The 22,925-nt window shown below is 48.4% G+C and overlaps 11 protein-coding genes across 15 annotated transcripts; 7 read left to right on the forward strand and 4 right to left on the reverse strand.

Annotated features, from left to right (window-relative positions):
• Positions 1-53: 53 nt before the first annotated feature.
• Positions 54-1,079, reverse strand: TERG_01516 (ubiquitin-conjugating enzyme E2 2). 2 transcript variants are annotated; one of them, XM_003239483.2, is made up of 4 exons: positions 807-1,079; positions 666-730; positions 375-599; positions 54-308 (listed from the first exon to the last, which is right to left on the reverse strand). In XM_003239483.2, the coding sequence occupies exons 1-4, from the start codon at positions 846-848 to the stop codon at positions 185-187; spliced, it is 456 nt and encodes a 151-aa protein (XP_003239531.1). In that variant the 5' UTR covers positions 849-1,079; the 3' UTR covers positions 54-184. The 2 variants fall into 2 exon arrangements, with proteins under 2 accessions (XP_003239531.1, XP_047605446.1); XM_047749308.1 differs by having other exon boundaries at positions 54-730.
• Positions 1,080-1,575: 496 nt separating this feature from the next.
• Positions 1,576-2,955, forward strand: TERG_01517 (uncharacterized protein; the record flags this gene model as incomplete). Its single annotated transcript, XM_003239484.2, has 1 exon — positions 1,576-2,955. One exon carries the CDS (start codon positions 1,576-1,578, stop codon positions 2,953-2,955), a length of 1,380 nt encoding a protein of 459 aa, XP_003239532.2.
• Positions 2,956-3,521: 566 nt separating this feature from the next.
• Positions 3,522-4,215, reverse strand: TERG_01518 (uncharacterized protein; the record flags this gene model as incomplete). Its single annotated transcript, XM_003239485.1, has 3 exons — positions 3,522-3,800; positions 3,884-3,894; positions 3,981-4,215. The coding sequence occupies 3 exons, from the start codon at positions 4,213-4,215 to the stop codon at positions 3,522-3,524; spliced, it is 525 nt and encodes a 174-aa protein (XP_003239533.1).
• A 1,633-nt stretch (positions 4,216-5,848) lies between these two features.
• On the forward strand, positions 5,849-6,811 carry TERG_01519 (uncharacterized protein; the record flags this gene model as incomplete). The annotated part of the gene is made up of 1 exon (XM_047747771.1): positions 5,849-6,811. One exon carries the CDS (start codon positions 5,849-5,851, stop codon positions 6,809-6,811), a length of 963 nt encoding a protein of 320 aa, XP_047603736.1.
• A 533-nt stretch (positions 6,812-7,344) lies between these two features.
• TERG_01520 (uncharacterized protein) lies at positions 7,345-8,350 on the forward strand (the record flags this gene model as incomplete). Its single annotated transcript, XM_003239487.1, has 4 exons — positions 7,345-7,593; positions 7,655-7,723; positions 7,791-7,862; positions 7,934-8,350. The coding sequence occupies 4 exons, from the start codon at positions 7,345-7,347 to the stop codon at positions 8,348-8,350; spliced, it is 807 nt and encodes a 268-aa protein (XP_003239535.1).
• Positions 8,351-9,743: 1,393 nt separating this feature from the next.
• On the forward strand, positions 9,744-11,801 carry TERG_01521 (uncharacterized protein). Of its 3 annotated transcripts, XM_003239488.2 has the most exons (3): positions 9,744-10,098; positions 10,175-11,119; positions 11,198-11,801. In XM_003239488.2, exons 1-3 carry the CDS (start codon positions 9,946-9,948, stop codon positions 11,396-11,398), a joined length of 1,299 nt encoding a protein of 432 aa, XP_003239536.1. In that variant the 5' UTR covers positions 9,744-9,945; the 3' UTR covers positions 11,399-11,801. The 3 variants fall into 3 exon arrangements, with proteins under 3 accessions (XP_003239536.1, XP_047605448.1, XP_047605447.1); XM_047749310.1 differs by having other exon boundaries at positions 9,744-11,119; XM_047749309.1 differs by having other exon boundaries at positions 10,175-11,801.
• A 739-nt stretch (positions 11,802-12,540) lies between these two features.
• On the forward strand, positions 12,541-15,267 carry TERG_01522 (kinesin heavy chain; the record flags this gene model as incomplete). Its single annotated transcript, XM_003239489.2, has 2 exons — positions 12,541-14,951; positions 15,027-15,267. 2 exons carry the CDS (start codon positions 12,541-12,543, stop codon positions 15,265-15,267), a joined length of 2,652 nt encoding a protein of 883 aa, XP_003239537.2.
• An 881-nt stretch (positions 15,268-16,148) lies between these two features.
• On the reverse strand, positions 16,149-17,175 carry TERG_01523 (uncharacterized protein; the record flags this gene model as incomplete). The annotated part of the gene is made up of 2 exons (XM_047747772.1): positions 16,149-16,553; positions 16,609-17,175. The coding sequence occupies 2 exons, from the start codon at positions 17,173-17,175 to the stop codon at positions 16,149-16,151; spliced, it is 972 nt and encodes a 323-aa protein (XP_047603737.1).
• Positions 17,176-17,548: 373 nt separating this feature from the next.
• On the forward strand, positions 17,549-19,847 carry TERG_01524 (uncharacterized protein; the record flags this gene model as incomplete). 2 transcript variants are annotated; one of them, XM_003239491.2, is made up of 4 exons in its annotated part: positions 17,549-17,723; positions 17,797-18,007; positions 18,099-18,292; positions 18,353-19,847. In XM_003239491.2, the coding sequence occupies exons 1-4, from the start codon at positions 17,599-17,601 to the stop codon at positions 19,845-19,847; spliced, it is 2,025 nt and encodes a 674-aa protein (XP_003239539.1). In that variant the 5' UTR covers positions 17,549-17,598. The 2 variants fall into 2 exon arrangements, with proteins under 2 accessions (XP_003239539.1, XP_047605449.1); XM_047749311.1 differs by having other exon boundaries at positions 17,549-18,007.
• A 266-nt stretch (positions 19,848-20,113) lies between these two features.
• Positions 20,114-21,274, reverse strand: TERG_01525 (uncharacterized protein; the record flags this gene model as incomplete). Its single annotated transcript, XM_003239492.1, has 2 exons — positions 20,114-21,131; positions 21,189-21,274. The coding sequence occupies 2 exons, from the start codon at positions 21,272-21,274 to the stop codon at positions 20,114-20,116; spliced, it is 1,104 nt and encodes a 367-aa protein (XP_003239540.1).
• Positions 21,275-21,731: 457 nt separating this feature from the next.
• TERG_01526 (uncharacterized protein) lies at positions 21,732-22,725 on the forward strand. The gene is made up of 2 exons (XM_003239493.2): positions 21,732-22,581; positions 22,637-22,725. Exons 1-2 carry the CDS (start codon positions 22,272-22,274, stop codon positions 22,717-22,719), a joined length of 393 nt encoding a protein of 130 aa, XP_003239541.1. The 5' UTR covers positions 21,732-22,271; the 3' UTR covers positions 22,720-22,725.
• The last annotated feature ends 200 nt before the right edge of the window (positions 22,726-22,925 follow it).

A 22,925-nucleotide genomic window follows, 5' to 3' on the forward strand; every position in this document is an offset into this window, starting at 1 on the left:
AAAGCACTCAACGCCATAACCCCAACGCTGTGCATGGCGAACAAAAATATCGAAAGAGAGGGAGATAATGGTGGGATTGGGAGGCGGTGAGTCGTAGAATCATAGGAATGATTGGCGGTATGGCAGCGGCGTTATATTAATCAAGAACTTCGTTCAAACAGCTGTGAGGCGAGGAAGACATAGATTAGTCCTCCCAGCTCTTCTCAACGGTCTCACGAACACGTTTGGTGTACTCTCGGCGGTTATCCTTGTAGAGATTAGAGGCTTCGACGTTGGCAGGGGATGACGTGTTGGGATCATTCAATAAACTATTTTGACAAGCCGCCCGGTTTAGTAAGTTACTCTGGCTAATGGTAGGTTCGAGAATCCCTTACCTCTGGATACTAGTTAAGATGGCAGCAACATCGTAAGTTGGGCTCCAGCGGTTCTGCAGGATGTCTAGACACAACTCTCCGGTGCCGTAAACGTTTGGATGGAACATCTGGCTGACGAACTTGACGCCTGGGGGCTTGTTCGGATACTGCTCCTCAAAATGCATCACGAGGCGGAAAGTTCCATCTTCAAATGGTGTGTCGGCAGGCCCAATGATAACAGCATTCCTAGACATGAGTATTAGCACGATTCCGGCCATACAGTAACAATACGGCTGGGCACAGCTTGAGTACCAAGTCATGACATTATCGGCGATAGGAGATGCGGAGACGCCGGCGGGAGGGTCGGTTTGCATCCGCTACAACAAAGCCACGGTTAGTGAAAGCCCTCGTAGCAGACAGGAACTGCTTGTAGTGGTAGCTGCGACAACATACCTTGAAGTCCCTCATGAGGCGACGGCGAGCTGAGGTCGACATGGCGGGGAGGGAGATATCGAGACAGATAGATAGACTGGACAAACAACCCTGGCGGCTATTGTGATAGTGGCGGTACCCTGTCCTGCTGGTGGTTCCCTCGCGGATCGGGCTTGAAGAAGGTGATCTCTATTTTGCGGGGTGAGTAGCTGCCTTGCTGGTTATCTCAATAGCCGCGCAAGCCCTTCTCTTCCTTTTTCCTTTACTGTTCTCCTTGACGATTTTTATGGTGGCTTTTCTCCTGCAGTTGGTGGATGTTTTAGTTCTCTGCTCGTTCTTTCGTTGCTTTTTCTGCCGTTCTGGTATGACTAATTAAATGACTAAGCATGTGTTAACTACCTTCGCATTTCTTCCTGGCCGCCTTCGCCTTCCCTTCCTCTACACGTAGCTCATCTTGGATCCTCCCCATCCTAACTCATTGCCGCTTTCTATCTTCTGCATTCGTGATATAAAAGGGGGGCACTTCACTCTTTTGTCACCACAATGCTTCAACATCAAATGCTTCGCAGCAGCGACAGACTGAAATACCAAACGGAGAAGGTTACTAGAAAGCGTGAGGCACCAGAAGACGAAGGTATCGCCTAGAACTTCTTTACAATGTTCAACACTGACCACTTTTTTAGAAAAGTATACCAAACGAGTGAAGACCAAAACACAACCAACGCCCTACCGCACACACCCTCCCGTAGGTGCATTCCCATCATATTTCTAGTGATACGAAGCTAATTCGATGAAGGTACTAAACGATATTCCTCCCTGCGCGCATGCCCAGGACCTAACCTCCAAACATAACCACAAGCGGCCCTGTGAAGATCTATCTCTCCCATCTCCAAAACGACCGCGATCATTCAACCCTGCCTTTTCTCTTGAACATCCTGTGATAGAGTATTCGATATATACGACTAGTGCGGAGAGTGACAGACCGATTAGATATTGGTGCGAGCACAAAAGTTGGCCTAAGGAATATTTCGTACAACAAGTGGCACCAACTAAAGACATGAGTTACCCTCTTGCAAGAAAAAAGTCTTCAGCTTCTCTTCATCGCAAGAGCTCCAATTCAAGTCTTGCTACAGGCTCCAACACACCCGCTGATCGAGAGTCAAGAAACGGGAAAAGCGCAAAGTATTGGAGCACTTCCTATGAAACCGTCCTAGCAATCAAAGGCAGCTTTATGCGCAAATCAGACCTGGGTATTACGGAAAAGAGTAAACTTCTCTGTAAGGATTTACTGGAGAGTGATCAACCAATTCCCGAACACACGTTGTTTCGAGACGATACATTCGATGAAGTCTGTCAAAGGCTTCAAGGAAAGAATGAATCTAGGGTTATTCAAGATATAAGCCGATTAATTGTCCCCTCAGCAGAGACTCTCGCGGTAGATGGTGCCGAGAATTTAAAACATCTAGTTGAGAGTGTCAATGAGCGCTGGGGATCGTCTATCGCCTTCTACGGACCACTCCCGCAGCCCGACTACGCCGTCGCATTTGACCGATCTGCGTTCACAGACGACCAACTGAAAAAATTCGAACCCTTTCTTGGATACGACCCGGACACCTACAGCTCCCTCTTTTTGGGCACCTTCTACATGTACTTTCCCTTTCTGACATGTGAGGTTAAGGGTACCGCTGCACTCGATATTGCCGACCGGCAGAATGCGCACAGCATGACTCTTGCCGTGAGAGGGGTCGTCGAGCTGCTTAGGTACGTGGGGCGTGGAGACGAGGTTAACCGCGAGATCCTGGCTTTCTCTCTCTCGCATGACCATAGGACAGTGAGAATCTATGGACATTATCCCGTCATCGATGGAGATAAGATATCGTTCTATCGGCATCCTATTAGGACATTTGATTTTACAGAGCTGGAGGGGAGAGATAAGTGGACTACATACAAGTTTATCAGGAATGTGTATGAAAAATGGGCACCAGAGCACCTGCAAAGAATACGCTCTGCTATTGACGAAATCCCTCCTGGGGTGAATTTTAGTATCTCGAATTCGGCTCCCGATCTCCCTCAGCCAAGCACTCCACCTGTTGTAGATGAAGATGAAGTTACATCCAATACATCCTTTACTCGACAGACACAAATTTTGAAACGGCCTAGGAATCACTAAGTATACCAGCTAGCACGGGTCAATAATGATCTTGATTGGAGAAAGAGTATATAAAGCCGAGAAAGGAGTGCTCTTTTACATACTACACATTTTAGCAGCCTAATTCATAGCCCACAGGCGTTCATTGCGCATACAAAAGTAGGCTATTATCTCTAGGTTTCTAAATAGGCGTGAGGGAATGACTTCGATAATGTTGCGTATTAGTTATCGACTTATAAAACTAGTTAGTCATATATTTCTACCACTTAAAATCACGTCGCATGCCAGGTTTTAGCTTCTTAATTGATTTTCGGACAGTTACTGCCCTTACTGCGTGCGAGGCACGTAGTTAACGTTATGACGTTATTGGTAGTTGACGTTGCTCCGTCAGCCAGATTGTGCACGTGACGCCGTAGTCAAGGTCACCACATCGGGGGGAATGAAGACGTCGTTACATCCATGGATACATAAAGGTGATAACATGAAGTGAAAAAGGCGGTTAACATAATGTGTGGAGGGGCAAGAAGGCAGTTAACATGATGAAGGCAGTGTCGTCGCAAACATTCTGACGTTAAAGAGGATAACACTCAGATCTTCTTGTCATGGACCATCGAGTCGATACGCTCCGCGAGGACCTCATCCGACATAGCCAGAGCTGACTGAAGCGTAGCGCCCTTCTTTACCCAGGTGGTGTCCTTCCTGACGTTGTCAAGTTCGGTATCTGTAGCTAGGCGCTCGACGGCAGCCCAAGCCGGAGTCAGAGCGGAAGTGGTTGTAACGGCCGCCGTAGCGTCTGCCAATCTGGTAGCAGCCGTTTGGGAAGCAACAAAGGCGATAGTAAGGCTAGACATAGCCGCTTGTAGACGCTACTGTGCCTTGTGGTTAGATTAGAGCGCCTTATTGTATTCGGTAACTTGTAGTAGGGTTTATAGTTCTTTTAGCGATATACTTGTTTATCCTCTAGTAGAATGCGTAGGTTATATCGATCGCAGCACCAATTGCCTCAATAGTGGCCTAAGTATCCGTGGTTTTCTCCTTGCCGTCACCGTTGGCGTCGCCTTTGCCGTCGACTCTGGCGTTCTCCTTGCCGTCATGGTTGGCGTTGCCCTTGCCGTTGGCTTTGGCGTCACCCTTTTTGGAAACATTCTTGTTTGGGGTGGTTGACTCGGGCTTATCAGTATCCTTGACGTGGTCTGGGACCTGGGAGACATCGTCAATGACCTCGCGAAAGAGAAAGTTCTGGCGACGTGAACTTATCATAACCCCACTTATTGGAGTCATCTAAGTAGCTAGTTAGAGGGCGGGGTGGTCGTTCGCCTCTAAGTATAAACAGACAGGCAGATTGGCGGCCGCCATCTCCTTGAAGATAGCGATACGCTCTTCTCTTTTAGCTCCTCCTTTCTTCTAGTAAGACTTAGGGTAGGGTTGGGGTTAGGCCTTAGGGGGGTTAGTTAGGGAGTGTAAGGGAATGCTGTCTAATAAAGAGAACTTTTGCCTCGTGTATTCTGACAGTGCAATTGGGGAAGTCCATCCCTCCTGTGCAGACTCGGATTCTGGAGGCCGGGTACAAAGGTAAGCTCAGTATTGATGATCAAAGACTTTCACAAATCTGAACTGCCATGCAACGACCTACTCTCCTCCGCGTTGCCAATAAACCCTTGCTTTGAAAGTTTCTCGAAAACGGATCAGCCTTACTCAGTCAGTCGTATGCGGACCAAGTATATTCCTACCTCTGGTTATAGGACAGTCACTTCCAGCAGCAATGAGAAGCGGCAAACGGACTGGGCAGTGACTAGTTAATGCAGCAACATAATCCCCACCATATAACTAGTTATTTCCTTTTCCTTTCCCGACACACGCTATTCGCACCACTCATAGGCTACAACCAACGCTTCCCCTGTTGATCTTAACATAGCTGCCTGGTGATTTATTTTATATACTAGTTATCTAGTCGCACATCACCTTGTTATCATCATTTGCGTTCAGTGGGAAAGGGAAATGTCTGCAGTTTTCATACACCCTTGATTTTCATAAAAAATGGCCTCTTCTACCATCGTGAGCTTCGCTTCGCCCGTGAGACCCGTTGGAAACCTCCCTTCATGGATTCGCCCCTCGCGAGACGGAAGATCTCGCTCTTCAAGAGGATCCAGTGATGATAGCGAGGAGTGGACAAACGAGGTTTTGATGGAGCTACTAACCCGACAAATATCATTCTTCCTATTGATCGCGTCTCAGCCGACTATTCCTGGAAAGCGACACGAGAAATGATACTTTCAACACTGTGAAACTTCAGCTCTGCCTACTATCAGTGTGGGCTCACTCCTTTTAGTGTAGTGGCAGACGGATATAAATACTTAACAAGTATGACTTGTATCATACCGGGGTTATAATTGCACAAGGCCGTTCCTTATCGGGGTACGGATAGTGTGGACCAACGTCTACCAGAAACTGCATGGCAGAGCCATCTCCAAGTAGGCTTGAGCCTCGATATATATCAGTCAATGCATTCATCCTCAACATTTGGTGGCTGGCTGGAAATTCAAGAAAAATAAGGATCCGACTGGATCAAAGTTGGATTGACGTGTTTCCATTGTGTCATTCCTGATATAAAGAGTTTCTCGCATAGGGATCAAGCCGGTAGGAAGCCAATGGTTTTAACTAATGTCGTTTATAACATTTTACTAATACTTTCTTCCCGACTTTTTAGCCATTTACGATTCATTCACGAAGGGTATTTCAGTCGATGACCCTATTTGCAAGTAACTCCGGGTAGAGCAACCAAGTCTGAAGGATTCGGCCTCAGAAATCAATGAATTGTCAGCCATCCTGAATAGACGCCCCGATATACGATTTACCGTCATCAAGGAGATGATTGAGCAAGGTGGAGATCTAAGCCGAAGGTCCCGTTGGCGGTATGACAAAGCCGCAGAGCATATCGCTGCTTTATCAAAAATGGCAAGGCAAGCTTGTCTTCAATAATCGCAATGGTCGGATACTGTGGAACATGAAAGTATACCGCTTACTAGTTCTGGTGACAACCTGGCTTGGCTTCGAATCTATCCACGGGGTAATCAAAGCAAAGGACGTGGAACCATCAACACAGAAGGCATATCGCAAGGCCCTGGCCTATACGTGGATCAAGGCAGCTTCAAAGAAAGATGAACTCATCAACTTGCCTAAAAAGGATGACTATTTCGGCCAGCTTGTATGCTTGTTAGAGGAATCGCCGAGATTGCAGGTCCTTATGCCCCTTCTCACCGACATAGTCCTGCGAGCAGAAGAGAAAGTCGTTATTTGGTGTTTGTTCCCAGCAGAGCAAGTGCTAGTACTTCCCGTGCCCCAGCTTGTGGGGATTAGTGCAGATCCGTCTGTATCTGAGCGAGAACACCTAGTACAGGCCTTTACTACCGACCCTGAAAGGGTAATGGTTCTCGTCTGTAGTTATAATGTGAGCTCCACGGGCTTGAACTTGCAGAAGTTATGCAGAAATGTGGTAATCTTCAGCCCACCAACCTCAAAGGCATCTCAAGACCAAGCTATTGGAAGAGTCAAAAGACTCGGTCAGACCCATGTCGTGCACGTTTACGAAATCCGGGTTCGCGATTCTTTCAACATACGACAGGTGATTTCAAACATTACTAAGGCAGTACCTGCCTTAGTAGCAGATTTGAATAGCCGAGCCTTCCATATAGAGGAAGCAGACATGGGAGGAACGATTGACCTTGGAGAATGGGGGAAATTACCTAATGGGCGCCTCGTGAAGCGAGGAGGACAAGAAGAAAATGATATACCTGACGACATGTGGCTCCAGGGCGACTATGTGGTCACAGAGATACTGAGGACTATGCAAGGGGAGTTGATCCCTGTAGATGCCTAGACTTAAGTGAAGTGGGCGTGTATACCGTTGTTATTCCCCAGAGCAAGTTAGTAGTGGAAATTATAATTGCTGCCATGAAAGGCGATCTAAATGCCTTTCCGGTCACTAGGCAGGTGAAATTAAGCTACAGGAGCATAGGATCAGGTTTGTAGTCTAGCAAGGCAGCGAGAATAGAATACAATACATCCGGCCATTCCTACTGCGCGTATGAGCTGGAGTATACATACGTGTGCCTTGGTGGAGCTCTCACCGGGCCCACCATGCTCTGCTCCGGACTCTATCATTGTCCTTCATGTACGGAGTAGTTATCATAAGTAGCTTCACCAATTTATAGGAAGTCCAGCAATCAACCATCATACTCAGATTCCGGTGGCGCGGGGTGTGTCTGGACCCGTGCGAGGCAGGAGCTAAGCGAGATGTGGCGAGATCAGGTGACTAATGCCCCACCATATATAACAAAATAAAAGGCAGCCCACCATCCTCGCAATTCAACCCCCACCTCAGGTCATTATTTTCACTGCACTTCGCAAGCCATGTCGACCCGCCCCTTCAACCCACTGCCTGCATGTCCCCACCCCATTCAGTGGGATGTACCAGGACGTATCACGGAGCTACAGACCATGATTGATGATCCTACCACAAGTGAGCCCCAGAAAAAAAACCTCCAAACAGCTATCAACCTGTATCGTGAAAATGAGCTCCCAGGACACTTCAAATGGATCCAGGATGGCAAAGTTGTTCCCCATAAGAATATTGATTTCAAGCGACCATATTGGGTTGAGGTACTTTTCTTCACATCCATTCTCGCAAAACGATTCTGTGCTTACTCTTATTTTAATCCAGGGCTATGGGCAGCAGTTATCCTCACAGGCTATGGTTCCGAGCCAGGCTTCTCAGCCTATGTCTGAGAGCGTACGCATTCCTGTCTAGTACATTCTTGTGAGGCCGACCTCCTGGCTTACATTCATACCCCCTCCAGCCTTTGAACCAGCAACTCGCTCACCGCACGAGGTACAATCACTACCCATCAGGCCAAGCCCCTGGGCATGAGGTTAGTATTCTAGGTTTCTAGTAAGGATTTACTCAGCCATACACATTGATACATACCATTAAACCAGGCAGATATTTGCACGAATTAGGCCAGTTCCGGGTCTCTTATCTCCTGCTTTCTCGATAGATGTCACATTACTCAACGACACTGGAAGTAATACCATGACAGTCTTTGATACGGATATAACAGCCTTGGGCATCCCTCCAACCTACATGGGATATGGCGCTGATGTCCTAATAACAACGGCTGGTGGAACACTCAGGCGACGGCAAATCTCCGTTGAGATACAGCTACTGGATTTGCAAGGCAATGCTGTGTCTGACTGGATTTTAGAGGCAGGTATTGTCACACCAGCAACCGCTGGTGTCACTAGACTCTCTGGTAATGGCATCAGACAATCTCTATACTTCGCAACTGCGCCAGGAAACCAGCATCTGTATGTTGCTGAGAAGAAGAATAGCATTATTAAACAGCCTCCAGTCATTTAGTCTCATTATACTTGTCTAGTCTCCTCGTTTATGAGTTTTTACTGATATTATATTGCCTATAATAAGACTAGGTTGTATTACCCACTTTAACTTTCATTTTTGAAATCCTCCTTACGCTTTGGTTAATGTCTTTGTAGTGAAAAGGGACAAAAATTGGATTGTCCCGATCATCTCAAAAGCTCTAAAGCTTCTTCATTGGATGAAGCTCTGGTGGATGTGGCAAGATGTCACGGAAAGCCTGCGGAGTTGCCATACCGAGCAGAGCACGGGGTTTGATCCTGTGATCCCCTTGGCCTGGCTGCCGAATAAGAATAACAAAAATGGTTCACGTCGGGCTTGAAACAGATTTCGTGGTATCTTCAAGTGATTAATGGTGCGGTGGAAACGTCAACAAGCACATAAGCTACCGCTTTTACAAATCAGGCGACGGTCTTGGGCGATTATCATTTCCGTCATATACCGTCCCAGCTCGAACCAGGCGTGAGATTGCTTGTCGTACTTGTCTCTGGTCTGGTGCATACTCCTCCTTATATAGGTTAACGAGTTCGCCCATTGTTCCTTGGAGTCAGCTTAGTATATCTTCCTCCTTCACGCGACCATTCTCTCCAGCCAGACTCGTTGCTGTAAAGGGGATCCTTCCCTCCCGAACATCTTTCAAATACAGCCCTGGCGGCCGCAGCCATTCGATGCCTTGAAAAAACGCCTTGTAGAATCCTGGGGTATTTATATACAGCTCACCAAGTTCTCTCTTTAACACTGCGTCAAAATGTTTTCGATACCCTCTCGAGTTCACGATGCTGCTCGTCGAGCTCCGCATCGCAGATTGCTCTTAAACTTCAAATTCTTCAAACCTAACTTCTGAGAGAAGCCATACAATATCATCAAGGTGGTTTCCTTCGAGAGGGTAGCTCGAAACAAATAGGATTGGTCTATAGAGCCGTTAATAATTGAAGTAGCCGCTTTTCCGTTTCCTTAGCGTGTTCCTCTTGACCCTCCGCAATTATCGTGAAAAATCGCGAGAGAGCTACCAGGAGAATGTGCAGCTATTATATTCCTGATTTGGAGGACGCCATCTCTATACCATGCTGGCAAATTATGGTATTCTGAGGTTTCCCTAATCCCTAATCAAGGAGGCCAGAATAAATGACTTCGGCAGAGGACTTGAGCGTCTCAGAACTCGGAGGCCGTTAACAATATGAGGACAGGTAAAATGTGCAACATATGCAGACTTGAAGGACGGGATGGCGGGCTCCATGACCCGAAGTCTCGTGATAGCAGGTCGACCCACCCGACAGTCCCTTTACGGATGCTGAGTCATCTCGGTTGGCGGTGCCGAACAGCCGAAGAATTTTGCACGTGATCGCGGGTAGTTTCGGCAGGAGAGAGGGAGCTCGGACCAAAAAGAAACTCCCGAGGTGCTCCCTCGCGGCAAAAAAAAGAGGGAGGACGACGAAGCAGAAACAGAAGAAGATTCAGATTCATCTTTGACAGCATCAAAGCCTGCTTGCTCGAGACAGATATACATATACAGGAGTTTTGTGGAGTGCTGCTGCGTCTCCCTTCGCTCCGCCATCCTGCACCTTTCAAGACTAAGAATGATGCATACTTCCAGACTGGCCAGCCTTGCCAGCCGCGGCTCGGCGCAACGACTTGGACAGGTCCAGCGACATTTCAGCACATCCGGCGCACTTCGACGAGAAATTCAGGATGCATATATTCTCGGCGCTGCTAGGACGCCAACTGCAAAGGTGAGTCCATAGAACGTGTACGAATACACTCATATTTCTTTGAGATGTTGGTCTAACCAATGAATGGGGAGGACAGTTCAACGGCCCGTTCACCACGGTCCCGGCACCGAAGCTTGGTGCTGAAGCCATAAAGGCAGCCATCAGCAAGTCCAAGGTTCCTGTCGAGAAAATCACTGATGTCTACATGGGAAATGTGCTCCAGGGCTCCGTCGGCCAGGCCCCTGCCCGACAGGCTTCAATCTTCGCCGGCCTTCCCACAACGGTTGAAGCTGTCACCATCAACAAAGTATGCGCCTCGGGCATGAAGGCGGTCGTCATGGCGGCACAGAACATCCAGCTTGGCCTTGCTGAAGCTCAGGTCGCCGGCGGAATGGAGAATATGTCCCGTGTGCCTTATTACCTACCCCGCGCCAGCCAGCAAGCCCCCTTCGGAGACATGAAGCTGGAGGACGGGTTGGTTAAAGACGGACTGTGGGACGTCTATAACCAATTCCATATGGGTGTCTGTGCTGAGAACACGGCAAAGAAGCACAATATCACAAGGGAGGAGCAGGACGCCTATGCCATCCAGTCCTATGAACGTGCGCAAGCCGCGTGGAAGGAGAACAAATTTGACGATGAGATTACTCCTGTCACAATCAAAACGAAGAAGGGCGAAGTTGTCGTCAACAGGGACGAAGGGTTCGAGGACCTCCGCGCTGATAAAATACGCAGCCTGAAACCCGCCTTCGTCCGGGACGGTACCGGAACTATTACCGCCGGAAACGCCTCGACCTTTAACGACGGTGCATCTGCTCTTGTCATCACAAACGAAGCTCTCGCCCGTGAGTACGGCTCCGGCAATCGTGTACTTGCCCGTATTGTTTCCCACGCAGATGCCGCAATTGACCCAGTCGACTTCCCTGTTGCCCCAGCCAAGGCCGTCCCAATTGCCCTAAGTCGGGCAGGCCTAACTAAGGACCAGATCTCCGTCTGGGAGTTCAACGAGGCCTTTGCTGCCGTCATCAAGGCAAACGAGAAGGTTCGTATCCCGTTCGCACTCTTCAAATTCTCTCTCTTTTGACTGTTAACCGTGGCTAACTTTGTCTAACTCCCATAGATCCTGAATCTTGAGAATGCCTGTGTCAACCCTGTCGGAGGCGCTATCTCCATTGGCCACGCGCTTGGAAGTTCTGGCTCGCGAATCCTTACTACTCTTCTCCACCAGCTGCAGCCAGGCCAGTATGGCCTCGCAGCTATTTGCAACGGAGGCGGTGCTGCCACGGCCATCGTTATCCAGAGACTGGAGAAGGTTGAGTAACGGCTACTGAGAGACCTGAATTGACCCCATGCTTTGCATCTATCGGTGGTATACACCTTACCGTGACCTTAGTTAGCTAGTTAGAAGCGAGTGTATAAAATATTCCCCTTTCCCGTTTAACTCACTGTGTGTCCGCCTCTCGCTGCGCCAATCATGTCAGGAACCCATGCTCTGTTGGTTATCTGGCTCGGGTCCAGGGGCAACAAGCGAGTTAGTTAGCTAAGCCAGGGGCAAATCCTCCCGTACCTCGAGTTAACCTTGCATGTCCCCCATTTTAGTAATGGTGATGGCTGGCGATGTCCTTCCACGATACTAAGGGTTGCTCGCGAGCGAAGCGCGCTGCCTGCCCCTGGTCGTCGTCTGGCGCCTAAGGCAGCGCTTGTTCGCGTGTGTTGACAAGGGCGATAAACTCACGTGGGTCCCTCTCGCTCTGCCAACCCCTTGGGCCGCTTCGAACCTGGAAAATAAATATTCAGCCAGTTTCGTCACCCAGCACGGAAAACAACGACAATAGAGCAAATAAATATTACTCCTACCCACTACTCTCACTTTTTATTGATGCATTTTGGAATCTTGTCTTCTGGCCATATTTTAGCTGTTACTCCTTAAAACTCCCCGCTGGCGGACTTGCTCACTATCTCGCAAGCTAGGTGTCCCCTCTCCTGACCCAAGGGCCGAGGACGCTTCCTCCGAACAGAGCCCAAACCATGGCGTAAGTTGGTCGGAATAAACCGATAATGGCTATGTTCAGAAACTAACAGACATGTTTGCTGGTGACAAATAGTTCCGGTGCTTCTGGAGGCTTCAACACCATCAAGGGTACGTGGTCGACTTATCACCGGATAGCTCCTCTCCTTGCCCAGGCTGGCTAACTATTGCGCCGTTTGATTGCTATAGTTGTTGCACGATTTAGGCCGCAGAACAAAGTAGAAATTGCCAATGGAGGTGAGCCGATCGTGGAGTTCGAATCCGAAGAGACATGCAGAATAAACGTACGTTTTCCTTGTTGCCGGTGAAGTTTGATGGACACAAGAAGAGAATGAAGAAAAAGAACAGCAGACGCATAAAACTAACTCAAACTGGTATTGATGATATAGTCAAAAGAGGCATCTAGCTCCTTTACCTTCGACCGCATATTTGACATGAACTCGAAGCAGTCAAATGTGTTTGATTTCTCGATCAGGTCGACTGTTGATGATATTATGAATGGATACAATGGAACTGTATTTGCGTACGGCCAGACAGGAGCGGGAAAGTCATACACGATGATGGGATCCGACATCGATGACCCCGATGGCAAGGGAATCATACCTCGTATAGTCGAGCAGATCTTCACCAGCATCCTGACCAGCCCTGGCAACATTGAATACACCGTGCGTGTCAGTTACATGGAGATATATATGGAACGGATAAGAGACTTGTTGGTGCCGCAAAACGATAACCTACCCGTTCACGAGGAGAAATCAAGGGGCGTCTACGTCAAGGGCTTGCTTGAAATATACGTGTCCAGTGTACAGGAGGTGTTTGAGGTGATGAGAAGGGGTGATACCTCGAGAGCAGTTGCGGCAACGAATATGAATCAGGAATCGTCTCGCTCGCACTCGATATTTGTCATCACCATCACTCAGAAGAATGTCGAGACTGGATCTGCCAAGAGCGGTCAGCTTTTCCTTGTCGATCTTGCTGGCAGTGAAAAGGTGGGCAAAACCGGCGCCAGTGGACAGACCCTCGAAGAAGCGAAGAAAATTAACAAGAGTTTGAGTGCACTGGGCATGGTCATCAACGCTCTCACTGACGGCAAATCTACTCACATTCCATACCGAGATTCGAAGCTCACTAGAATTCTGCAAGAAAGTCTGGGAGGTAACTCCCGAACGACACTGATAATTAACTGCTCTCCCAGTAGCTACAACGATGCGGAAACGCTTAGCACTCTTCGATTCGGTGGACGAGCAAAGGCCATCAAGAACAAGGCGAAGATTAACCAGGAATTGAGTCCAGCAGAGCTCAAGCACCTTCTCAAGAAGGCTCAGAGCCAGGTAACTACTTTCGAAACCTACATATCTGCTCTAGAGAACGAAGTGCAAGTCTGGCGAACTGGAGAAAACCTTTCAAAAGAGAAATGGACCACCTTGCGATCGACAGATACGGTGGGAAACCTCAAGGCCGATGCCCGTACTCCCCGTCCAGGAACTCCATCCCGACTGCAGTCTGATATGTCTCGATCAGAGACCCCAAGCCGGCCAGAATCGAGATTTGGAGAACGATCTAGCACACCAAGTATTGTCCTGGAACGAGACGAGCGGGAGGAATTTTTGAGGCGAGAGAACGAACTGCAGGATCAGCTCGCAGAAAAGGAAACGTACATCGCCAACGCAGAGAAGGAAGTCCAAGAGAAAAAGGAGGAGCTTAAGATACTCAAGGAGAATGCTGTCCGAACCGGTAAAGACAACGAGAAACTGAACGCGGAGGTCAACGAGCTGCGCATGCAGCTGGAGAAAGTATCATATGAAAGCAAGGAGCAAGCCATCACCATGGATACCCTGAAGGAAGCCAACTCCGAGCTTACAGCTGAACTGGACGACCTCAAGCAACAGCTTCTTGACGTGCGCATGCGTGCCAAGGAGACGAGCGCAGCCTTGGACGAGAAAGACAAAAAGAAGGCAGAACGGATGGCTAAGATGATGGCCGGGTTTGACATGAAGGTGGACGTGTTCTCCGAGAACGAGCGCAAGATAAGGAACTTGATCGAGCGTGTAGACAGTCTGCATGCAACCAGCTCTGCAGGCGAAGCGGTCTCCCCAGAGGAGTTTGTTGAGTTACGGGGAAGCTTGGTGGAAGCCCAGGGGGTAATCAGACAAGCTGAGCTCGCCATGACCAGCCGTGAAGAAGGCTTCAACGGGGCTTTTGACGGAAAGCTGTTAGATAAGATAGCTGCGCTTCAGCAAGAAGTCGACGATCTTCTCGAACAGAATCTTGGGGAGGCGGATATCTCAGAAATCAAGGAAAAACTCAGCCAGGCATACTCTGAAGGCAACGAGCTGGAGAAGATGGCCGTGGAGCATCTCAGACGTGAGCTCTATCTCAGAGATGAAGAGCTTACCCGCCTGAGACAGTCTGTCGCCGACTCTACAGCGCGCTCTCAGCCCAATGGATCCTCTGCCAGTGCAGGAGGAAGTGCGACCATCAACAGCAAGACCCTGCAGCAGCAGATTGCTGATTTTGACATCATGAAGAAATCTCTTATGCGCGACTTGCAGAACCGGTGTGAACGGGTAGTTGAACTTGAAATATCGCTAGATGAGACCCGTGAGCAGTACAAACAAGTCCTGCAGTCGTCCAACAACCGTGCCCAGCAGAAGAAGATGGCATTTTTGGAGCGCAATCTCGAGCAGTTGACCCATGTACAACGCCAACTGGTGGAACAGAACGGCAGCCTCAAGCGGGAGGTCGCCATTGCCGAGCGGAAGTTGATAGCCAGAAATGAACGAATCGAGAGCCTGGAGACCCTTCTCCAGGAAAGCCAGGAAAAGCTAACGGCTGCCAACCACAGGTGTGTTTTAAATCAATATCACAATTACATCGTGACCAAAGAAGCTAACCTATCCTTCTCTTCCTCTACCCACAGGTTCGAAGCGCAGCTCACAGCCGTTAAGGAACGCCTGGAAGCCGCCAAAGCTGGCTCTACCAAAGGCCTTTCCTCCGACTCTGCTGGTTTCGGTTTTGGAGGCTCGAGGATAGCGAAACCGCTTCGTGGTGGCGGTGGTGCGGACGCACCATCCAATTCCACCCTGTCCGGTGTCCAGGCACAGGATTCCTCGACAAATGCCGGCCCAAAACGTACCAGCTGGTTCTTTGACAGACGATAAGCTGGCTATACTTCACTTACGCCTATTATGCCCCCTGGTTAATGTTGGTAGTTTTTGGTATTCTGATATATAAAGTATTTTTCTTGTCTTTTGGAAGAGGCTACAGCATCCCCCAGTTTTCTTACTAGTTAATAAACGGGATGTCCACCCAGTTGATCACCCTGCCTTCTAGGTATTTCACCGCTGATTTTATGATCATCAATCATCCTTTCTCTTGTCTTCCCTGACATTGCTTCTTCACTCCCTTTCTTTTCTTATTCGGGATTAGTCATCTCCCGCCCGGCTCTCTGGATTCTTCCCCGGATATACGTATACATCTCGCCTCGCCCGCGTACTGTGCCATACATTTACATGCATGGACAGCCCAGGATACTTTCATTTTACCAAGATAGAGAAGCGAAACTTGTCCGCAGCGAGCATGGGTTCCAACCAGTCAAAACTGCAAGAAACTCCGGTAGCCACGATAAGGCTGCGGCAGCGATGCCCATGTCTGGCAGAATGCAGCTTAGCAGACGAGTTATGTCCACATCGAAACCGGGGCTCATGAGTTACCCGGCTGTTGCTCATCTATCGCGATATTTTCTGGTAATATGCTGAATGGTTGACTCTAGCACGTCTTCCCTGCTCTTCATTCATCTCACGAGAGACCCGTCAAACTCTCGGGCCAGCAGGCTGTTGCATGGGCTGGAGAACCCTTTCTCGCTGCCTGTAATGACTTTTCGCAGGTTATCACCGTAGCTACTGAGCTACAGTTATGGCATACCTGTGCTCTTGCGATGTACATACAGCTACAAGGCAGGTTTCGATACCAGATAACTATAATGCCCTGTCTAGTTAGATATTAACAAGTAGTGGATGCAGAGGAAAGCTCACCCATATACCTAAGCATAATAATAGTACTCAACGTGTATTCTCTCTTTCGGTGTTAGTGATTGAACGTGCCCACGCTGCTCAACTGCTTCTTCGATGCCTGCTATCACATGCATCTCGATCCATTTGCCTAGTCTATCCAACGTCCCTCTACCCGAAGCTGTGGCCAGTCTCCAGAGAGATCTACATAACTGATCTGACTGGTCAACACTATGCTTCGATTGGGTCTGATTACCCTTTATAATTCTCTTCATCCTGTCTTGAATAAGGTCGTAGTCACGTTGCCCGTCGAACTGAAGTAGTTCTTTGAAAGGACTGGATGAACACTCATTAACAAGGTCTCTATCGATTGTATCGAGCACGGCCATGATACGTTCTAAAACCGTCTGACGGAGCCGAGAGTCTGAACACAATTTCTAGGTAGTCAATTAGTATATCAAAATTGTAGATCATAGGAGAAACTGGTTATACCTCTGGAGACTTTCCCTGAATAGTGGTAGTGATATCGTTTATATCACGTATAAGAGATTTAAAATGCATCGCCCCATTTACCAAAATATCAAGCCATTCCTGACGTACTTGCATAACTATAGGGTCATCATCCGATCCAAAAATTACCCTAGACTGTAAAAATTGAACGATACACCAAAAGTGAGGCACCTTCTTTATAGTTAACTCCTCAACTACAGCATTTCGACCCCAAGCTACAGGCAGAATCTTATCCAAGTCCCGTAATTGTGGGGGCCATCTGTTGTGGCCAACTTTGTCAGAGTCGTAGAGAATAATTACATCCACCACACTGTAATCATTCTCTGCTCCCACAGCGAAGTCACCAAATACCCCTGCCCATCTTACTCGCGGAGTTTCTTGTGATAAAACCGAAGTAGCTGCGGCCTTGAGTATAGACAAGTCTGTTGCTATAGGGCGGGGCGTTGTAGTCGTCTCTGATGGTATCCTATAACATCTCCTTAGCTGCTGGCCCCCAAGATAAGAAGGCCGCCAGTACATCTGACGGATCAGGGCGGACGAGCACCGCATGGCTATATTAGATATTCTGTTCATAGGGTATATTTACTCCTATATCTAGTAAATCTTCGAGAAGTTATATTTCAGAGATAGGTATATTATAAGAATCATGATACTGGATGTAAGACGGTTTTGAAAAATGTAGAACATTGGTCGATGATAAGTTATGTGTGTAAATTTTGAAAAGGGTGACGTCATGGCAGCGCCGTTTTCATTAATTAAACTAAGTTAACTAGTTAAAAGTAGTTAATTAGTTGGTTATTTAATTAGTTAATTAGGTAACTAATTAACTAACTTAAGTTAAGGTCCAATTGACTGACGCCCAGCAACACGGGACAGCGACGTCGAAGCCCAGGAGACAACTCATTCTCACAGGAAATATATCCAGCGAGCGGCCGATCATATACGGAGTAAGGAAGGGGACATACGGAAGAGATGCCAGAGGACACCAGGGATTCGCCGCAGACAGTGGCCAGCGGGGGTACCTCGACCTTTGACAGCGGGCGACGAGGTACTCCCGACCTGCGGCTCCTGCACTACAACGACGTCTACCATGTTGAGTGAGATCTACAGTTGGCGCTTCCTTTGCTGAGAGAAAATATCTATTTGATCCTCTACTGACAACTTGCCCAGAGCCTCCTCGTCAGATCCCTGTGGTGGTGCCCCGCGGTTTCAGACCCTCGTGAACCATTATCGATCCGATCCCAGCTTCTCTGGACAGCCCTCAATCCTCACCTTCTTTTCTGGAGACGCTTTCAACCCGAGTCTTGAGAGCACTATCACGAAGGGCCAGCACATGGTCCCGTTTCTTAATCATGTGGGGACAGATGTTGCGTGTGTTGGTGTACGTTCCGTCTACAATATATATTATAACTAGTTACGTTCTTCCATGACAGTTGGATCGCGATTGCTAAACGGTCCGTGGATATCGATAGAACCATGATCTAGACTTTGGAATTGCACAGTTCAGGCACCTGAGATCTCAATGCAAGTTTCCATGGCTGCTCGCAAACGTGCTTGACCCGGCCCTGGGCGAGGGTGAGCCCCTGGCAAACTGCCAGAAGACTTGCATGCTCGTCTCTTCAAACGGAATAAAAGTTGGAGTCATAGGCTTGGGCGAAAGGGAATGGTACGCTGGATCTCCCTGTATTTTGCCAGAGGCAACCTGCTGATGGAGGGTAACGAATAGGCTTGCTACTATCAACTATCTCCCTCCGAATCTCATATACAAGTCTGCGTCAGAAACAGCGAAAGAGCTGGTCCCCGCCCTCCGTGAACAAGGCGCAGACATAGTCATCGCCGTCACTCATCAGAGAGAGCCAAACGATAACAAACTCGCGGAAAAAATCCCTCCTGGCTTGGTGGATATCATTCTAGGCGGCCATGATCATTATTACAGTCACAGTTTTATTAACTCTACGCACGTTTTGCGTTCCGGAACAGACTTCAAGCAGCTTAGCTACATAGAAGCCTGGAGGAAACAGTCTGGTTCCGGCTGGGATTTCAACATCATCCGGCGAGACATCACACGCGATCTTCCGAAACACCTCGAGACTGTTAAGCTTGTAGACAAGCTCACATCAGCCCTCAAGGGGAAGCTTCATAAGCCTATCGGATACACAGTTACCCCTCTAGATGGTCGGTTCATTACGGTCCGCACCCAAGAATCGAACCTAGGAAATTTCGTATGTGACGTGATGCGATGTTATCATAATACGGACTGTGCAATCATGGCTGCTGGGACCATTCGAGGGGACCAAATATACCCTCCTGGGATTCTCAGAGTGAAAGACATCCTCAATTGTTTTCCTTTCGAAGACCCTGTGGTAGTTCTCCGCATTACGGGCAAGGCCCTTTGGCTGGCACTGGAGAATGGCGTTAGCGAGCTGCCTGCTCTTGAAGGGCGGTTCCCCCAGGTATCAAATATTAAGTTTGCCTTTTCCATGTCCAAACCACCTGGCTCCCGTATCCTATGGGTAAAACTAAACAATGAGGATCTCCGAGATGACGGACTTTACACCGTATCAACGAGAGGCTACATGGCCAGGGGGAAGGATGGATTCGCCTCACTACTCACCAGGAGTGAGGGCGGCGAAGCGGAGGAGGTTGTGTCCGAAGAAGATGGTCTCCTTCTCAGCACCATGCTCCGGCAGTACTTCCTAAGTAATAAGATTATAGGGAAATGGAATCGTCTCAGTCCTAGTCTGGACCGGCACTGGATGGATGTCCATAAGAAGCTCAAATCAGAGGAGCTGACTCCTCCAGCCAGCAGCAGCACATCTCCTCCAACTAATATTCTCCCTGAAACGAGCTTCCGTTATATATCCAAGCCGGGAGCTACCCAGGGGGCCAGCCCAGTAATGACGGCTGCGCCGGTCCATCAGCAGCCTGGTGCTGCCACTCTGAGCCGAATAGGGGCTGACACACCCCTGGACTCCGAGTCTGACTCCCACTCAGAATCCCTCTTCCGACCCCGTAATTATGTCACATCCCATGCCCTGTCTCCAGATGATGCCGATCACAGAGAACTAGTCGCCCGAAGAGTTCTCCGAAAATGGCGGAAAAAGCTGGGAGTTGATCCAAACCGGGTTAAGACCGTTGAGCAAGGTGGCAAGGACCATTTACCGCCATGGACCCGTGCCATAGCTCCTGTGGTAGATGGTAGGATCATCTGTATGAATTGATATCCTAGTAAGTATAATTATCCTGCATGATTTAAGCACTTTTTTGAGCTATTTATGCAGTTTTATCCTCTTGGATTTCGGTTTGGATATTATAGACATGGTAGTGCAGGTCACTCGATAAAGAAATGAGGATCAAAATATAGGTTACCAAAGCCTGTCTGTGGCTATAATGAGGGTACAGAAGTCGATATCATTGGCATTAGCTTTTTACGTTAGTTAAGACAGCAATGATCACAAATCCTGCTAAGGCGGATAGTTGAAATAACCTAGTGAAGGCTTTCCGCAGCCATAGCCAGAGCTCCTGCCTTGTTCTTGTGTCCGCCAATAAATCCGCTGGCATGGACAAAAATAGCACCCTCGGGTATCCTTTCTCGTTGCTTTTCTTCCATCTCCTTGGATATAATACTGTCAAGTTCTGAGTCCCGCGCACCCCGCCATGACTCGGGCAGTGGTTTTCTAGACTCGAAACTGTTCTCACTAACGGGAACGCATTGAACGCGCCAGTTGGATTTCTCAGCGGTTGATTCTGGATATATGACATAGAAGACTTTATTGTCCGCAGTTCCTGCGGTTACGTTGCCGGCCTCTTCTTCCAGACGATACAAATGTTCCTTCCATGGAATTCCAGAATTCTCAAGAAGCATTATCTTTCCCGACGGATGGACATCCATGCGAGACTGGTGAGCCTGTGCAACTGTGGCTCGAGCGGGCAACCACTTGCTACTGGCAGCATGAAGCTTCCTCGAGAAAGCCTCTCCGATGAAGGTACTGGCTCTAGCGAAAAGAGCGTCTTCGTCAAGGTTCTCGCCTGGTCCACAAAGGTTCATATCACCAATCAACGAACCCAGGTTTATTCCACCGTCTCGGAATCGTTTCTCCATACCGGCATTGGAGATAGCCTTGGGACAATAAACGGAAATTCCGTTATCGTGAGCATCGAGCGCTTCAATGAAATCTGCGTAAAGCTTCTCGTAAATGGTGCTGACGTCCTGGTGCTCGGTAGAGAGGCCCATATGCTGGGCTATTATTGCTTTACCAAAATGCATATATACTAACCCGGCAGAAGACAATTTGGTTTGGTGCTGAGGGAACGTTGTATCAAAAGTTCGTTGATGGTGGTCATATCGATTTTGCGAGGGGTCGTACACCCCTCCCACATCAACAACAGTATGACAGGTAGCTAATTGACCCGGGTCGCGTGTTCGAATGACGGGAGAGGTGGAGTAGGCCGGTAGCAGGCGGAGGAGATAAACAGCAAGCGCTTCATCGGCATGGAAGTGACCGCTGGCGAGACCAACCGTTGTTAGTTTGCTCTGACAATGGTTAGCAATGGGGACTCACTTGTGTGTGCCGATCAGCGGCGGCGACTTGAGTCGCTTTGCACCAGTTTCTTCCGCCATCTTGACTACTCGACGTACCCAGCTCATATAATGGTAAGGTAATAATAGCTGGCCGTTGGCGGTTCATTCAATCGAGTCCTTGCGATAAAACCTGCTTTGGTTTGCGCGATCACCAAAAAACACGTGGTACAAGCTTTGAAACACGGGCCCTTTCATTGGTCGGTATTTTGTTATTTCTCACGTGGCCATGAGTAATCCGGGAATACAGCTGCTTATTAATAACGTTAACTATTCGCAGAGACCGCGTTGGATGCTTCCAATTTGAACAATATAGATGAAGCTCAGCTCTAGGGACAACAACCAGGCATTAGGTACAGAGAAACCCAGAAATGGTGACTACCACGGATAGGAGCATGTATGTCCTTACTGCTTTCTACCTGCGCTGTCTGCATGAATGGGCTGCTTTGCTCATGCTAACTAACGGCCGTTGCGACGCGCTGACGAATTCTTCTCAAGTTCCCGAATATGTCGAACATGAGGCGAGGACCTGTCTGGAACAAGCTGTCGGGGCCGTTTTCAGCCTCCCTTGTGGTGCGCCATCTACGGCGCCTATGGGCAACGCTTCCCATGTGGCTCAAATGTTGATGTTTCAGTTTGACCTCAGTTACTGAACTGCAAATACCTAGAATGTAGCATAACGCCCGTTAGGTGTCTGTTTGCATGTTGTTATTTGCGTATTTACAGCAATATCTAGCTAAATTTTGTATAGAGAGGACTCACTTCATCTATTATATCAAATTGTTGGTGTGGTGGTGTTTCTATACCCCTATTTGTTGCAAAAGTTAGTTGATATTTGACTAGTGGATGACTAATCTGACTACTACGTCATTGACTAATCCAGCCGGGTATATGTAGCGATTCAAAGCGCCTTCTATCTTATTCCCACCCACCCTCTCTGATTATACATAGTTATCTGTTGTAGGCTGTGAGTCAGTCAATAACAGCATTCTTCCATTTAGCTGTGGTTTATCGGACATCCGAGCAACATAGATCTATCAAAACCGTTCGTTGCAGCTATACGAAAATGTCCCACCACGATCGGGCGGCGTCGACCATGGGCCCTCCTCCAGCAAAGGCCGCGGACGCCAACACAATAGCCGACCATTCAAGTATATCAACAGCCAGCTCTCCGGCTTTGACAGACATCACAAGTGCATCGTCGACCAACTCGGCGCCTCTTGTAAAACCCGAAAATGCCTCTAACAAGTCTTTTCCTACTGTTCCTGCGGCGCAACATGACAGCCCGGAAGAACGTGTGGCTCGATTCCTAAAATTCGTGAAGAATAGTACCCCGGAGGAAATCTCAGCAATGGCACGGAAGTGTGGGCTACAAGGTAAGTGTTTTATATACTGCTGTTTTTTACTGTTTTCTTCTGACAACAGCTATAGGCGGCGAACCAATACCCTTCGACACGGACGAGGACGCCCCCTATTACACAAATGAGAAGGACAGTGACAAGCCAAAGGCCTAAGTCATATAAAAGTGAGACTTCTACCATGGGCATACCTGCTTGGTTCACGTGATGTTTTGATCTCGTGGTCCGCTTTCCATGTTAGCGCACTTTCCTACGCGTTCATGATCGTTACCTTAAGAATACGTCTGGAGTCCATAATCCGAGCTTTGTTATCACAGAACGACTGCAATAAAAAAAAAAAACAAAAAAAGATTCGAAGTTTC

Source organism: Trichophyton rubrum (genome assembly GCF_000151425.1).
Source record: "Trichophyton rubrum CBS 118892 genomic scaffold supercont2.1, whole genome shotgun sequence".
Taxonomy (NCBI): domain Eukaryota; kingdom Fungi; phylum Ascomycota; class Eurotiomycetes; order Onygenales; family Arthrodermataceae; genus Trichophyton; species Trichophyton rubrum.

Excerpts from the sequence above, each read along its gene's own strand:
- TERG_01516 (XM_003239483.2), bottom strand. The coding sequence starts at position 848 with ATGTCGACCTCAGCTCGCCGTCGCCTCATGAGGGACTTCAAG. Across the intron at positions 731-806 it reads GCCTCATGAGGGACTTCAAG|CGGATGCAAACCGACCCTCC; the intron begins GTATGTTGTCGC and ends GCTTTGTTGTAG. Across the intron at positions 600-665 it reads GCCGATAATGTCATGACTTG|GAATGCTGTTATCATTGGGC; the intron begins GTACTCAAGCTG and ends ACTCATGTCTAG.
- TERG_01521 (XM_003239488.2), top strand. The coding sequence starts at position 9,946 with ATGATGCATACTTCCAGACTGGCCAGCCTTGCCAGCCGCGGCTCGGCG. Across the intron at positions 10,099-10,174 it reads CTAGGACGCCAACTGCAAAG|TTCAACGGCCCGTTCACCAC; the intron begins GTGAGTCCATAG and ends TGGGGAGGACAG. Across the intron at positions 11,120-11,197 it reads TCATCAAGGCAAACGAGAAG|ATCCTGAATCTTGAGAATGC; the intron begins GTTCGTATCCCG and ends TAACTCCCATAG.
- TERG_01526 (XM_003239493.2), top strand. The coding sequence starts at position 22,272 with ATGTCCCACCACGATCGGGCGGCGTCGACCATGGGCCCTCCTCCAGCA. Across the intron at positions 22,582-22,636 it reads ACGGAAGTGTGGGCTACAAG|GCGGCGAACCAATACCCTTC; the intron begins GTAAGTGTTTTA and ends CAACAGCTATAG.